Source organism: Saccostrea cucullata, unplaced genomic scaffold, assembly GCF_032062105.1.
Source record: "Saccostrea cucullata isolate Sc308-1 unplaced genomic scaffold, CSIRO_AGI_Scuc_v1 ctg13166, whole genome shotgun sequence".
In the NCBI taxonomy this organism is placed as follows: Eukaryota; Metazoa; Mollusca; class Bivalvia; order Ostreida; family Ostreidae; genus Saccostrea; species Saccostrea cuccullata.
The window spans coordinates 1-17,602 of NW_026920608.1; the positions used below are offsets into that span (position 1 = coordinate 1).

A 17,602-nucleotide genomic window follows, 5' to 3' on the forward strand; every position below is an offset into this window, starting at 1 on the left:
TCTGGAAAACGTCATTTCCATGCTGAAGCATCCATCTTGCGAATTCAAGTCGGTGTTGGACATCTGATTCCTTAAGGTGTTGCATTATTGAAAGCTTGTAAGGTGCAGAGCTGCCAACATTCTTAAATGACAAATAGTAAGGCGGGGTCTAGGGACCACCTAAGCCCCCTGACGCTGAAGATGTTTAGTAAATGAACATGCGGTCTGAGACATAGTTGTTTCCATTTTGTTTACTTTAAAACATTGACATGAATGTGATTGGCCTTCTAAAACCGAAACGATGATACAAGCAAACGTTGTAAGAATTATGAATACATGATAATGTAGATACTATGGACTGCCAGCTATGAAAATACAGGTATTATAAACTTTGAACGAGAAAAACTGAAATCGGAAGAATAAAAAGAGAAATCGTAAGGCGTATTTTAGACGCTGATTTCGTACGTCTTACGCCAAAATCGTAAGGGTTGGCAGCTCTGAAGGTGTTAACTGCATGTCATATTTCAATGTCCTGTACACACTGGAAACACTGGTGTTGTCAGCATAAATTTCCGTAAACATCTGACAGTCTTACACTTTTCTGAGGAGTTTCAGTAACTAAAGCTTCCACTTTACTGATGAAATCATCAGTTCTCGAAGTCTTCGGTCTTCCCGGATTGTCATGTCTTTTATCGCATACTGTCCCTGTCTTCTCAAACTTTGTTATTAACCTCCTGATCAACATTCTAGAGAGCTTCTTTTCCTTTGGTAAATTTTCCTTCATTAACTTCTGAATGATCTTTGGTGATTTGTATTGGTAATAGAGTTTTACAATTTCAGCTTTTTGTCTATCAGTTAAATCCATTTTAAAAGGTAATGAAATTGTGACATCAGAGTGCATGTCACAATTAACCTTAATGACGTCACAATTTCGAGAACTTTTTAAAAAGTATTAAAATTTAAGATTTGATGTTGAAGGGGTCCGACTATAGTTTTATTGTGTGAAAACTACAATAGCGAAACTCTTCATTTTTATACCATATCTAACTTAAGTTTGGGGGAAATCTACCGTCCAGGTATTTTTGAGGGACCGTCTCAAAATACAGGTACCTTTACTATAGGATTACATAGGGAAATGCCAATTTTTAGCACTATAAAGCAAATTATACAAATACTACAATAGACATTTTGTTCAAACTATGATATTTGATAAGTAATATTATATAATACAGTATATCTAAGAATCACAAAATTCTACCGTCTTGTTACCAGAGGGGGCATCTCAAAATGCAAAAAATTAGCAAATCTTACTATTTTTTTTAGAGAATTACAAAATATGACGTACACAATGGATTCACATGAAAACATAATAAAAATATTGGAGATATTCTCAAATTTCTATGTTTTAAATTTCAAAAGCGTATGTTTATTACTTTTTCTTAAATAATATTTTTATTACCCCTTTCTTTAAGAGCTACAGATTATCATAACGTCAAAAACACACTGTAACGACGTCAACCTACCTTTCATTTGCAAAATCGGTTAAAAAATCAGTTATATCAAATTGTAATTACATTTTTATACCTATAATTTCTTAATTTTCTTTAATTTTAATAATTAAGCGAAAAAAGTTGCATTAAAACAGTAAATACGCTTCATTTTACTATGATGTGCGAAATATTGCGCAATGGAAACTATAGTTGATATATAAATTGATATATAATTTGTGTAAAAAGAATGATAAATATCAAAGATATTTAAATTTTAAAATGTAACATATATTATGAAACACCCTGTATCTCAGAAAAAGCGTCGTGACCAATCGGAGAACTTTAAAATGCCAGGTCATACATGTATAATAAACTTAATACGTACAAAATAAATTGCGCAAAATGAATCAAGACCCCCCCCCCCCCCGATATGTTCTTCAACCTTCACAAAACAAGGTTTGGTGCGCAAAATCTTCCTTGGAAAAAGAGGAAAAGAAGTCCTTTCAAGTTCGATTTCTAAAAGGGGCTTTAAATTAAAAATATATATATATATAGGGATTTTTCTGAATAAGTCATTTTATTACATGTACATATCTCTCTATTTCAGATTTTACTATTGGAGGCGCTGAAATCCAATAGAACCGATTACGTCAAAGTACTTATGGATCACGGTGTATCTGTTAAAATGAAGGACATACCAGTTTTGTACAAATCGGTACGTTTGTGCTTCATTGCTTTATACGAATATCGGCGGGTGAAGTGTGTTATAGACAAGATAATCCTTAATTTCTTACTTCATTATATATAACGAGGACCACAGACACATGTGTTGTATATAGGGTGCTCCGTACATATTCTTACCTCAAATAGCAATGTAAACTAATTACAGATACTCTAACTTCTACCTCATATGTTGTCGAAAACATCTGACGTTTCAAGCCTTTTTTTCAAAATATTTCTAATTATCGATATTCTACAATCGTCAAATTTAATTATTATAAAATATATTTTGATACCGATATCAATAATTATCCGTCTAAAACAATTTTAAGGAATCCATTTTTTATCAAGTTATTTCTGCGTTAACATCGTACAAGTAAATCTAAAAATACTTCAATCTTAGTATTTCTATTCTCGACAGATGTAGGGTTAGGTTGTTGTACTTGTTGTACGTGTGTAGTTGTGTGTATTTAACTGATTTAGACTTCTTGTAATTTCAAGTTTCAAAGTATTTCTTCTCAGACTATAAGCTGCCCGAAGCATGGACCAAAAGTTAAAGACTGCAACTGCTTAGGAATGATGTGGCTAATGAAGGTAAGGCGAAACTAGAAAACGCCTTTGAGACATGTTATAAAGAAAAAAAATGTATTAATAAAAGATTAGGTTCTTTGAAAATTTCTTTCGGCGTTTTTTTTTAAATTAAATAGCCACAAACAGGACTGTATCGTCAGAGTTACATGTAATATTCATATCTTATAGTCAATAAACAAAGAAGAGGCCGAGAGATGTTTCAAAAAGAGCGATGTAAAGAAGGGTCTTCTAGCACCACAGACCATATGCAGAGAACTTCTCGATTACCAAAGTAGACATGATTTATTATTTTCTTCCATAACTATATTATACACGTTGATTAGTTCGTATATGTAGCGAAGTGATTAGAGCGTCTGGTTTAGAGTCGCAGAGAATGGAACTGATCCTTACGTAGCGAGATCGAATCCACTTTGGGGCGCGGAGAACTGTCTTTCAATAAACCTTTATAAACCGAGTTCCGTGTCGCTGTACAAAAATGAAGATGTTAGCGCCAAAGATCCCCTCCCAGCTAATTGACCCCGATTGCCGATTTTATGTTAAATTTTGTAGTCGTTCACAGGCAAGTAGCGGTCACTCCATATCAGTGACAAATTCTTAAGAAGGACGATATTATATACATGTATAACAATATTTCGGAGAATTGTCCAAAATCTACATGTTTTGCAAATTAGACTTTTATATCAATACGTCGTACAGCAGACCAGTTTAATCTTACGATTTTAAAATACGTCTCACGTTTTGCTATTATGAAAATACGGAAATCTGAAAAACGTTCCTTTGGAATTAAACAGTTGATTTTCATTATGATTTGTTTTATTTTCACGCTTTTTAATTGCTAAAAAGAGAAAGATTTCAAACATATTAGTGTTGCCCAAGTGCTCTGTATTCTACAATGACATAGATTATGTTGTTTAACCATGTTTTTTTAAGGCCATTCCAAGTTTTTTCTCTGTTTAGCGTCTACCCATCTTTCGAAAACTTACCTACCTATTCGCAAAAAACACACAAGCCAAAACATAAAACACAGGATTAAAAGTCATAAAAATGACGCCCTTCAAATGATTTGATCTAACTTATATGTAACTGCTTTAATACAAGAAATGTCTATGCTTAAGCAAAAACAAGGGATTAAATGCTTACAATACACTCAATATAACTTACTGTACAGAATTATTTGGAGAAATTGACAAAATGAAAAAAATTCGACTAAATTAATCATTTTCAGGACTACTGATGTTGTGTGTTTTTTCTTATATGGGGTGTCAAAAACCAAGGCGCACGCGGACGCTAAACATAAAAAAAACTTGGAATGGCCTAATCGGAAAAGCAGTTGTTCTCTATAAATATATGGACAATCAATGGAAAGTGAAATCTTACTGGCAAATGCCAAATCTCACGGACAAATCTAATCAAATATACTGTGAGACAACGATATGGGTAAACAGGTCTGCTAAACTGATGTGTTTCTCAATTTTTATATTCATTTAAATTGTTTTTAGAAACTATTCTAAATTATTTGAACCATAAAAGAAAATAAGGATTTAAATGGTATGTACCAGTAGTGACAATTTGGAGGAGTAGGGATGTCTTTAAGTCTTTGATATTTTTCAGGCTTCAGAACTGCAAAAGGAGAACTGGTGCGGGCCATATTATTTCCCAAACCGTTGGACTTCAAGTTCTACCGAGATGCCATGAAATTCATTTTATTCCTGGGGTGTATGGCAGCCCTGGGAATGACCTATAGCATTGTTATCTACGTAAAACAAGGGGTCAGTAATTAACTGCTTTATCATAAACCAGTAAAAATCCTCTTATTCTTGGTTATTCAAGTATATGATTTAGATTATTTAACACATTTTTTAAAGTACTTTTTGGGACATGCCTATCAAAATGTATTGTAGACATACCCTTTGTCCATGTGGAATTCCTTTTCACCTATCACAAAGAACAAGGGCCACTTAGGGCCTTTTTTTTGGTAAATTTCTGAAAAATCAAAACTGCTTAGTTTTGGTTGACAGTGCAGTTTTCATCACTTACACCCTTGGTGACCATGTATCTACTGAACATATGATGTAATTTTCTCTCTATTCAAAGCATCATGCTGCTGTTGTAGGTTTACCCAATCAGAATTGTTGTTAGGGTCCTGGATATCATCACCATCATTGTTCCTCCTGCTTTACCAGCAGCCATGACAGTGGGGACCGTGTTTGCTCAGGGTCGGTTGAAGAAGAAGGGAATCTACTGCATCAGTCCTCCTCGAATTAACTTCTGTGGGAGGCTGGATGTCTTCTGCTTTGATAAAGTAAGTATAATTTGTACATACATGTAGCTTAAACCATAAACAAAATGATTCCGAACCTTGCTTTCATAGGGAAATCTTCTGCAGAAATAACATTGCTCTGATTTTATATGTTTTAGACTGGTACTCTGACAGAAGATGGACTAGACATGTGGGGAGTACTGCCAATTAAAAACCAGGGGTACCAGTTTAATTCATAATCTTCATTTTGTAAAAGAACTATATGCGGTATATTGCATATATTTGCCCCCACAAAAGCCAAATTTTGAAAACTTCCTGAAATGTGCTGAATTCTATAAATTGTTTGAGAAATATGAATTAACAGAAAATATTATATTGTCAAAGCAGTGTATTCACAATTTTTGTTTTTATGACGTCACAAACTAGTCCGATTTGATATCCTTTTTCAGAAACAGGACAAAATGGACAAAATATCAACAATTTAAAATCTATAGAGCGCAAGTTTGTTCAGGAACAATATTGACATATTTCATTGATATTATCATTCTACACATTATATCAAAATATTGATCCTGAACACACATGCGCTCGGTGACTTTTACTCAAAATATCGACGAAATATGTACATTTTTCTGTAAAATTCATAAAAAACTGAAAATTATGTCATGTTTGTGACGTCATTACGTACATGTGGCGTCATTACTTATGAAAATATTCGGTGCTTTGAAGTCAGCATATACTCCCCTGTTTAAGAACTTAATTAAATATATCTCCATCAAAGTTTGATTTTGGGGGGCAAATATTAATTAAATATATCTCCCTCAAAGTTTGATTTTGGGGGGCAAATATTGGTTATTACCGAATAAAGTTCTTTATTGAACATTTTATTAGATATATAACATCAAAACCATATTTTAAACTTTCTGTCTAACTTCTATAAATAGGTTTTGTGGTGTGGAGGAGGATCCATCTAAGTTAGAGGTGGGGCCCTTTATCACCTGTATGGCCACCTGTCACTCCCTGACTGTGATAGACGGGGAACTCTCAGGGGATCCTCTAGATCTCATCATGTTCAACTCCACGAAATGGGTAACCTATATATCTAGTACATAAACTACATTAAATAACTGATTTGGTACTCAGTGTTTTTTGGCAACCTTTCTTAGAGAGCAAAAAAATCACATTGTCAATTAGACTATGTTATTGTATAAGAATTTATCACCATTACTTGATATTAACCAATAAGAACAATAAGAGATGTTATAAAGTCTGTCTTGTACAATCTCTGTAGGTTTTGGATGAACCAGGGAAGGATAGCAGTAAATTTGACACCATCATGCCTACTGTGGTGAGACCTTGTACCAAGGACACCTTCACTGCTGAAGTAAGTAGAAGTTCTCTTGTCAGGTTATCTAAATATATATATTTCTGATGTAATGAATGGATTAACATGTATCTAACCATTTTAGTGTGTTGTTTTAAGAAATAATAGAAGGGTGACAATTTGCTCCTATTTTCCAGAACCCGTTTGAGGTTGGGATCATTAGACAGTTCACGTTTTCCTCTTCTGTCCAGAGAATGAGTGTGATCACGCGTACACTGAGTGAGGAGGGGATGGAACTCTACTGTAAAGGGGCACCAGAAAAGATCGCCTCCCTTTGTCTGCAAGACACTGGCAAGTCTTAACTTACTAGAACTTATCAACTTAGTATCTTGGAAATAATTAAAGTGTTTCTAGTGGCTAATTAGATTTATTTCTTTTTGATATTGCAGTTCCACATGAGTTTCCAGATATCCTTCATCGGTACACTATTCAGGGTTACAGAGTCATAGCATTAGCTTACAAAAAACTGGACCCTAAACTCACCTGGCATCAGGCTCAGAGAATATCCAGGTAAATAAAAGGCACTGAATGATGGATCTACTCAGGAAGTAACAACATCATCAGCATTCCTTGAAATAAAGTGAAATTTTTCCTTGCTTGGATAGATTGCAGGTTTAAACTGATATAGATGTTTTTTGTTTTTTTTTTTTGGTTTCAGGGATAAAGTGGAATTTGACATGAATTTTCTGGGAATGATTGTTCTACAAAACAAACTCAAACTACAAACAAAACCTGTCATCCACAAACTGAGGGATGCTAAAATTAGGACTGTAATGGTTACAGGTAAGGTGCCATAAGGTCCAAATCCATGCTGAATTACTCATATATTAAATTGTAGATATATGCATATCATTTGTCAGGAAGATTGTTCTGCATTTGTTCACATGCAGTGGTGTTGATGAATATAAGTCCACATTTTTAAAAAATTTTTTACTTAAAAGGTGACATGATTCAGACAGCCATTAGTGTTGCTAGGAATTGTGGGATGGTTCCCACTAAGGACCGAATTATTATTGTGGAGGCCTCCCCTCCTGATGCCCACAGTCCGGCCAGTATTAAGTGGGTCATGGCAGAGACACCTGATGAGGGAACTGATACATATACTGACTCGGACTATAATGAGGTCAGAGTTCACTTCAGTACCAAGAGGTCAAAGTTCAAAATTTGAATAAATCTTACTAGCTAGAAAGATTCAAAATCTGTGTTCCTAGAAACGGAGAAATATCGACGAGTCTTGCAACCAAAGTTAAAACGCAAATAATACATGTGCAAACCATTTATTTTGCCTTATATTTGTAGAGAATGTTTCCTTAGTTGCAAAAAATAATTGTAGATCACTTACCGATGTTTTAATGTTCCTTGTAACCAACCAATAATTTGTATAAAATCTTTAAAAAACCAATTTAGATAAATTTATCGAGTTATTGATTAAACATTTTTACAGTCCTTTTAACGAATAGTCAATGTTTTGCTCATGAACTTTAATTTCTTTATTGTCATTAATTTTTTCATCAATTTTTATAATTTTTTCAGTCTGTATTCAATAAACCAGGCAAAGTATTGACATCTCCACTGTCAAAATATGTCTTCAACTATGTAAGTATAATTACCATGTAAACGGTTCAGAATTGATACTCTGTAACAGTGTCCTTCCGATACATTTCTCATCAAAATTTGTGTTATCATGAGGATTTGCAGCATATGGCAACTTGAGGATTTGCAGCATATGGCAACTTGGGCTTTGTAAATATCTTCCCTAACTGTACCAATTCAAAAAAGGTGCATTTGAAGGAGCACTGACCGACTACATGGACGATTAACTTGACATAAACCCAGATATGCATGTTTAGTAGGGTTTTCTTCCTTGCAGTTTCTGTTCTTGACAATGCTGATCAGCTACAGCGCCTTTGTAACGACAAGTATTGGTACAACTTATTACGTCCGAGACATTGCAAGAATTTTTGAATATTACGTCTACTTCTGGGGATTTGGCGATTTACTGGAGGAATTTTTCAGTTGCTTTGTAAGTACATGCAGTGATTCACAGTCTCAAAATCTAAGATCATACATGCATGCAAAACAGATGTATAAAAAAAAAATGATGGCACATCGTGTATTAATTTTTTTTACATCTACTGAAACTATACCTTAATTAAACCAAGGATTAAATTCCCAAGGATTAAAGTTTTCAAATATGTTGATGCCCCCCATGGTTCGGGGGTATATAGTCTTTGTCGTGTCCGTCCGTCTGTCTCTCTCTGTCTGTCTATTTGTCCGCAAAACTTTAACCTTGCCCATAACTCTTGATTTGGTGGTTCTATGACTTTCATTTTTCACAGTGTATTTCTTGTGATAAGACTTTTCTTTGGGTACCAACAGATTTTACCTTGACCCCGCAGATTTACTTACTTATAAGAAAAAGAATTTAACCTTGGTCATAACTTTTAAATAGTAAGCGCTTGGGGTCTCATGCTTTACATATCTTATCCTTGTATGAAGACCTTTCATTGGATACCAAGAACTTTGACATATACCTTGGAGTTAACCAACTTTAATTTTAAAAAACAAACCTTAACTATAATTTTTAAAAGGCTAAGGCTTTCATACTTTACAATGTACATATTTAATCTTTGTGACAAGACCTTTCATTGGATATCAAGAACTTTGACCTTGACCTTGGAGTTTGACCCACTTTTTTAATACTTTAACCTTGACCTTAACTTTTAAATTGTTAGGGCTAGGGCTTTCATACTTCACATATGTATTACTTGTGAAAAGACCTTTCTTAAGATATCAACAACTTTGAACCTTTGACCTATACCTTTCAAAAAGTTATCCTTGACCTTAACTTTTGAACAGATGGTGCAAGGGCTTTCATATTTCACAATCGTATTTCTTGTGAGAAGACCCCAGTTTGGGTATTGATATATTCTATTTTCATTTTAAATTTGTCGTTTTTGTTACACATAATGTAATATTTTTAATCTTCGCTATGTTGCTATACGGGGGCATCAGTGTTTCACAAACACATCGTGTTTTTTTTTTTTTTATTTCAGGGAATATTTCACGAGACTGCCATTGAAGGAAAATCCTACCGCAGTTACAGAACTATTGTAAAGCGTTACTTAAACAATTTTTGGAATCAAGTTGACATTCTGTCTTATGAATTGTTGATCACTGCCCTGTTTGTACGACACTTTTACCCATCCGAAACCTTCACAATATCTCGAAGGATGTTTTCCCTGTCGTTACTTATCATGTATCTCCGTTTTCTAGAAGCATTTCTCATGATTAGATCACTGGGCCCTACTCTGATCATGATAAAAGAAATGGTAAGCAAAAATTTTTGTACTCTTTAAAAATTTGAACATACAATCATTTACACATATAATAAAGAACATTATTCTGCAAAATACTGCATGACTTGGATTTCATCCCATTCAATCACGGGTTTTGTTTCTCGAAATGAATATCAACTGCATTGAATTCGTTAAATTATTTTTTTAGTTCTATACGAACTTTTACCCTCCACATGAAGTTAGTATGAAAATTAAATTGCTACCCACTAAGTCCGGTTGGTGACGACTTGGAGATAAACGCTGCATTACAGTTCTTTATCACTGAAATATTAATGCTAAAACGTTTAAAACCAGCGCCAACTGAAACGGAACCGTTACAGATGTACCCAAACGCTCCCCAACTTCCTTTTGGTGCCATATTCCATGTAAGTCTCATTGATCCAACAACGTGTGCATTTTTGACTTTAACAACGTTTTCCCAGAAGGATACCAATTATATTCTAAGTTTAACATTGCAGGCGTGCGCATGTGAATGCACGTGCGTAATGATCATATCGTCTTATCTACACTTTCTATTTATTTAAATATACTCTATATTAAAGCATTTAGTCCAAAAGTATTAAAAATCACCCATTCAATTTCACTCATTCCAAATGCACGCACGTACGTGCACGTGCATGATGACCATACCTTGTTGTAGGAGGCCCTTATATCTATCTATGTTGTAAATCCCATCCTGTTTGGTTGAAAACCAACGGAGTTATACCATTTCAAGTTTCAGCCAATCAGATTGCAGCACAAGTGCATCCGCGTGATTTCATGAATTTTTTTTCTAAATCATATTGTAGGATATCCTAATGCATGACTATGTTTTAAATTTCAAAGCATTTCGTCCAAAAACAAAGGAGATATAGCCATTTCAAGTTTCAGCCAATCAGATTGCAGCACACGTGCATGCGCGTGATTTCTTGAAATTTTTTGTATGTCATATTGCAGGATATCCTAATGCATAACTATGTTTTAAATTTCAAAGCATTTCGTCAAAAAACAAAGGAGATATAGCCATTTAAAGTTTCAGCCAATCAGATTGCAGCGCACGTGCATGCGCGTGTTTTCGTGAAAATTGTTATATATCATACTGTAGTATATCTTAATGCATGACTATGTTTAAAATTTCAAAGCATTTCCGCAAAAAACAAAAAAGATATTGAGATTTTTGTTTCAGCCAATCAGAAGGCAGCGCACGTGCATGCGCGTGAGTTCGTGATTAATTGACCATGTCATATTATCTACACCACTAATATATCCTTATATAATGAGTTTTATAGTATTTCATCGAAAAAATGTAAAAGTTATAGCTATATTAAGTATATCAGTCATTTCACTCATTTCACGCGCACGCACGTGCATGCGTATGCGCGCAAAATGACCTTCGTTGTGCACACCTACACTACACACCTATTAACCCTAAAAAGGTTTTAACTCAGTTGGGTGAACAGTTTCTGAGAACACTCGCGGACAAAAAAGTACCGGAGAACAAATAAGAAAAAAAAGAATAATAATAATAACTAGAAACTCTTGTTGCTACAGCAACAAAGAAGGTCTTCCGTTCTCCTCTATTAATCTGTATGCAGGATGTTTTTTTCTATTTTAAGAAAGACAGATATATAATAAAGAAATAATAGAAAAAATGCAAAAAATAAAAAAAAACTAGTAAACTAATTGTTCAGTGAACAATTATCGGCCTTTCCACCTTTTTAAACATTTCAATATCATTTGGGCTGAAGAAAATAGGAAAAAAGCAAGAAAATAATAAAAAAAAACAAAACAGCAAAATTCTCATTTCTCTACTAGGATTTTATTTTATTTTTTTTTTTTTTTTTTTTTTATTTATTTACAGATTCTAATACATACTTATACAATACAAATATACATTTTCTGTAAATTTTTTATAAGAGAGAGAGAGAGAGAGAGAGAGAGAGAGAGAGAGAGAGAGAGAGAGAGAGTAGAGCAAGAGAGAGAGGAGGGCGAGAAGGGATAGTAAGGAAAAAATTACAAAAACAGATTCTTCCAGGGTTTCCAGGCTTCGTCAAAAGTCAACTGATTATTGTTTTTATATGCAATATACTTGTTTATTTCATACATATATTTGATGGAGGATATCAGTTCATTCAAGGAGAGGTATTTACCACTACATCTCATTCTGTAGATAAAATATTTAATCTGAAGAGCAATGAGATATTTTATTTTGTCTAATTTTGCAAAAGATCCCAATATGAATTCTTTTTTCAAATATACAACATTAATATGAATCTTTCTAAAACAATAACTATCAAAACTATTCAATAAGTCTTGTACTACTTCACATTCCCAGAAGATGTGTTCAATAGTTTCTGTCTCAGTTTCACAAAAAGAACACTTGTATGAATCTATTTTCTTAATTTTATGTAAAAAGGAATTTGTTGCTAATATTTTATGATTAATGCGGAACTGAAACCACTGAAGTTTTGTATCTTTTGTGAGCTTAAAAGGAAATGAAAAAACTTTTTTCCATTCACTATCATTCAAGTTAAAAATTCTATTCCAGCTAGTCTGACCTAAAGGCTTGATATCATTGCTTTTCAAAATTTCATATAAATTTCTTGATTTCTTCGCATTTAATAAACGGAATGTTTTTTGTGTAATATATGGCATATACACAGTTGGCATAGAAATTATATTTTTGGTTTTCATCCATTCTCTGATAGCAGCTATAAGTCCATTGTACTCAAGAAAGTTTGTATGGATTCCATATTTCAATTTAAACATATTAATGTCCATAAAGGAACCGTCCTCTCTTAAGAGATCATTTACGAAAAATACATTATTTTCAAACCATTTCTTATAAAAAATTGTTTTCTTGCCAATCAGTATATTTTTATTAAAAAATAGTGGTTCCATAGAGGCACTTGCTTCTGGTTCTGGTAATTTTTTAGAAAAAAATAGCCAGGCTTCTAAAACATTTTTCCAAAACATATTTTTTACATCTTTAATTTTCTTGAGAAATGTATTCTTCTCCACAAAAAACTGTTTTTTTTAAATCTAAAGTTAGATATGAATATTTACCTTGCAGTATGACATTTTTCATCCATACAAGTTTCAGAGACATAATAAACTCTTTAATACTAATCATCTTGAAACCGCCATCTTTAAGATCTACTAAAATCTACTAGGATTTTAGATGGGGCTCGCAGTTGGTATAATTTTACCCTAAACAGACTTCCTGGATTGTTTGTAGTGACTCGGGGATAACCACGATTTCATTGATCACGCAAAGAGAGCACGTTAAAAATATTGTAACACGCTCCTATGTGTACATATGAGCTTGAATTAGATTGTTTTCAAGTTAAGATGTAAGGGGTAGGGTCTGATTAAAATTATGATATACCTATTAATATGAATAACATGCATTTGATCTGCGCATCAAGACAGAAGCGTAAGTGAAAACGTTGTGAAATGTCCCATGTGTACCTGCATCATATGTGCATTATACATGTATTAAAGAGATGTTTGAAAAATATCCGATTTGAGTTGTTTTATGTTTGAAATGAATGGCGATAAATTATTTAAGAGCATGTGAGAAACATGAGCGAGAGATGCAAGGCAGTTTGTAATTATAGAAAAGGAAAACGGAGAATCGGATTCGGATTTTGGAGCAGGAAATCATGCGACCGGAAGTGAATTTTACTGAGATATTATACATTACTGTAGACGTTTGCAGTCTGCATAACATATCTAAAGGTCATTACAAATACTTTATCTATAAAAGGTATTTATGGGAAAGAAAAATACTCAAATCATGTAGTTTTTCTCTTATAACCGGAAGCTGTCGTTGTTGTTTCCGGTAAGACTGATATATTTTGAAACTACAAATTAAATGCTATAATGTGATGCAAAAAAAGTTTCGTTAAAGAAAAGTTGAAATTTTTGATTTCTTAGATCACTTCCTGTGACGACCGGAAGTGACGACTGGCTACGGTCTTATTCCAACTGAATTTGCCTACTTATCATGATCTACCACTTATTTAAGTTTGGTGTCTTAATCTCTAACCGTTTACGAGATCTAGCTATGATAACTTCTCATTTTGAGGACAGGAAATCACGCGACCGGAAGTGAATTTTACAAAGATATTTGACGCTACTGTAGTCATTTTCAGTTTGAATAACATATTTAAAAATCATAACAAATACTTTATCTATAAAAAAATATTTATGGGAAAGAAAAATACTGAAAATATGCAGTTTTTCTCTCATAACCGGAAGTTGTCGTTTTTGTTTCCGGTGGGACTGATATATTTCGAAACTACAAATAAGATGCTATAATGTGATGCAAAAAAAGTTTCATTAAAGAAAAGTTGAAATTTTCGATTTCTTTGATCACTTCCTGTGACGACCGGAAGCGACGGCACTTTTTAACCCAAATGGACATGCCTCTAATCATGATCTATTACTCCTATAAGTTTGGTGTTTCATCTCTAACCGTTTCTGAGATATGACCAGGACAAAATCTTTTTGAAAAAAGCGGAAACTGGACATATCTGACACCGGAAGTGCATTAAAACAAAATGAAAGTTACATTTTAAAGATATTTTGACTCTCTATCATCCCTGAAAATTTCATGAAATTATCCAGTCATCTATGAGAAATTGTCAAAAATAGAAAAGGGAAAAAAAAGAGAAAATAGAAAAAGAAACAGTAGAATCACTATAAAGGTCTTCCGTCGAAACGGAAACCTTAATAACTAAAACTCTTGTTGCTACAGCAACAAATAAGGTTTCCGTTCTCCTCTTTTTTGTAAGAAGAATTTTTTTGTATTTAAAAAAAAACAAAATGCAAAAAAAAAAAAAAAATATCAATTCCCCCCATCTGGCCCACCCAAAACCTTTATTAAAAAATCGGGTAACCCGAGCCCCAACTTCCACAACATTTCAGGTATTCTGTAAGCTTATTATTTTAAGGTTAAGGAAATAGCGAAGGAAAGAAATAGTTTCGTAGTAAAGTACCGGTCAAATTTTTTAAAAAAACTAAGATATTCCCTGTTTGATGTGATTTGTATGTAGGAAAATGATTAGAATAATTTGGGACACATTTGTAGTGAAGCAATGGCACTTGCTAAACAGAGTTTAAAGCGAAACTGATACACGTGGTTTACAGGGAAATTCAAAACCCCAGAAAAACGTGAGTCATGGGCATTTTTTCAAAAGCATATGTTCAAGGGGGGAACTGAATTGACCTATCTCAATTGCGGGGAAATTTAATTGTTTGAAAAATCGTCATTTCCGAGTTTAGCCGATTCATATTTAAATCTAAATAAAATTAAAATAAATTCCATACACCTAAGAAAGAAAGAATCTTGGTATTAAAATGTGAATGGAGCAGGAGAATAAATATATTAACAATAATTGCAGAAATAGCCAATACGAGTTTTAATTAATTTTTATGCCAAGCAATAACTTAATTTCAGACAGAAAAAAAATGCAGATTTTGCCGATATTCACTAGAATTTCAAAATACTTCAGAGACTCACCTTAAAACTCTCAGGACACCTTCTTTCAGGTCTCTTTTTTCTTTTATTACAAATCTTATGCCGATATTTGTTTTTTTGACTTGTAGACATTTTCTCTAAGTTGGTGTTGATTTTTTTGGGTTTTTTTTTTTAGAGAAAGGAGGGGTATTTTAAAGCATTTGTTAGAGTAAGAGTTGCAAATACCTCCACGACCGTAAGCTTGATTGTGACCTTTGGGTCAATGGGGCCAAAGAACAAGGTCATTTATCAAGGTCAAAGGTCAAGGTATAAGAGAGAGAGAGAGAGAGAGAGAGAGAGAGAGAGGGGGGGGGGTAAATTTGAGATAAACCTTGAAGTAACTAGAAAAGGTAATGAATATTCCTTAATTATTTTTTAAAGGGTAAAAGGTCTCATTTTGAGGTTTTCTAACATTTGCAGTCTGAATAACATGTCCCAAAATCATTTCAAATACTCTTTTTTCAAAAGATATTTATGGGATAAAAAAATCAATTTTTGCAGTTTTTCTCTCATAACCGGAAATGTCGTTTTTGTTTCCAATGGGACTGACATATTTCGAAACTACTTGTAAGATGCTATAAGGTAATATTAAAAAAAACCTTAAAGAAAAGTTTAAATTTTTTATTTATTTGATCACTTCCTGTGACAACCGGAAGTGACGGGGACAATCTTAAACTAAAGGATTTGTCTACTCGTCAAGTTCTCCCTCCCTATTAGTTTGGTGTCTTAATCTCTTACCGTTAACGAGATCTAGCAATGATAACTTCTGATTTTGAGGACATGAAATAGCACCGGAAGTGAATTTTACTGAGATATTAGACATTACTGTAGACATTTGCAGTCTGAATAACATATCCAAAAATCATTACAAATACTTTAACTATAAGAAATATTTATGGGAAAGAAAAATACTCAAATTATGTAGTTTTTCTCTTATAACCGGAAGTTGTCGTTTTAGTTTACGGTGGGACTGATATATTTAAAAAATAAAAATAAGATGTTATAATGTGATGCAAAATATGTTTCATGAAAGAAAAGTTAAAAATTTAGATTTTTTGGATCACTTCCTGTGACACCGGAAGTGACTGCTGACAATCTTATCCCAAATGATTTTGCGTACTTTTCATGATCTACCATTTATATAAGTTTGGTGTCTTAATCTCTTACCGTTTACGAGATCTAGCTATGATAACTTTTCATTTTAGGGCAGGAAATCACGCGACCGGAAGTGAATTTTACAAAGATATTTGACGTTACTGTAGTCATTTGCAGTCTGAATAACATATCCAAAAATCATTACAAATACTTTATCTATAAAAAATATTTTTGGGGAAAAAAAAATACTGAAAATATGCAGTTTTTCTCTATAACCGGAAGTTGTCGTTTTTGTTTCCGGTGGGAATGATATATTTCGAAACTACAAACAAAATTCTATAATGTGATGCAAAAAAATTTCAAAAAATAAAAAGTTGAAATTTTAGATTTTTTTGATCACTTCCTGTGACGACCGGAAGTGACGGCGCACGATGTTAACCCGATTGGTTTTGCCTACTTATCAAGATCTATTACTCATATAAGTTTGGTGTCTTCATCTTTTACCGTTTCTGAGATATGACTCGGACAAAACTTTTTGGAAAAAAGCGGAAATCGGACATAACTGACACCGGAAGTGAATTTTGAAAAAATGAAAAAAACCCCGAGGTTTTTATTTTTATCATCCCTGAAAATTTCAGGAAAATCCGTCCAGCCATCTCTGAGAAATCCGATTTACAAAAAAAGGGGAAAAAAAAATAATAAAAAGAAACCGTAGAATCACTATAAGGTCTTCCGCTGAAACGGAAGACCTTTAAAAATAATAATAATAAGAAACCGAGTAAAATCAATAGTTCCCAAACTCCGTTTGGGGGAAAATAACTATAAACTAATTGAATGGAAAGGTTTTCTGAATTTTTTTTACCCTTCAGCTTAAGGACCTATTTGGATTTATCATCCTGCTTTTTATTGTGATTCTTGGTGTTGGGTTTTACTACCACCCAACCTTTTGGGCCCACCATGTGTATTTCTGGGAGGGAAGGTGGACCGACTGGAGGATTTGGAAGGTCATATACTATTCTTATTGGCAGCTCTACGGAGAAACATTTAACGATTTCCTAGAAGGTAAGTTTAAGGACAGATGATGCAAACACACTTTTTGTCAAAAATATATAAATAATAATTTGATTACGTTTTAATAAGTAAAATGAATAACTTTCACTGCGTATTTTTTAAAGTTTAAATTAAATTTTCACAAAAAATGGGATTTAAATGTAAAAAAAT

At 33.2% G+C, this 17,602-nt stretch overlaps 1 protein-coding gene and 2 long non-coding RNA genes across 3 annotated transcripts; all 3 read left to right on the plus strand.

Moving 5' to 3' along the window:
- Positions 1-2,079: 2,079 nt before the first annotated feature.
- LOC134253008 (uncharacterized) lies at positions 2,080-3,051 on the plus strand. Its single transcript, XR_009989054.1, has 3 exons — positions 2,080-2,184; positions 2,712-2,783; positions 2,949-3,051. It is a non-coding gene; the product is annotated as an uncharacterized LOC134253008 (long non-coding RNA).
- Positions 3,052-4,213: 1,162 nt separating this feature from the next.
- Positions 4,214-7,592, plus strand: LOC134253024 (polyamine-transporting ATPase 13A3-like). Its single transcript, XM_062735550.1, has 10 exons — positions 4,214-4,217; positions 4,392-4,549; positions 4,894-5,082; positions 5,199-5,260; positions 5,985-6,129; positions 6,332-6,424; positions 6,562-6,715; positions 6,814-6,934; positions 7,083-7,207; positions 7,366-7,592. Exons 1-10 carry the CDS (start codon positions 4,214-4,216, stop codon positions 7,590-7,592), a joined length of 1,278 nt encoding a protein of 425 aa, XP_062591534.1.
- A 360-nt stretch (positions 7,593-7,952) lies between these two features.
- LOC134253017 (uncharacterized) lies at positions 7,953-9,635 on the plus strand. The gene is made up of 3 exons (XR_009989055.1): positions 7,953-8,020; positions 8,295-8,447; positions 9,481-9,635. It is a non-coding gene; the product is annotated as an uncharacterized LOC134253017 (long non-coding RNA).
- The last annotated feature ends 7,967 nt before the right edge of the window (positions 9,636-17,602 follow it).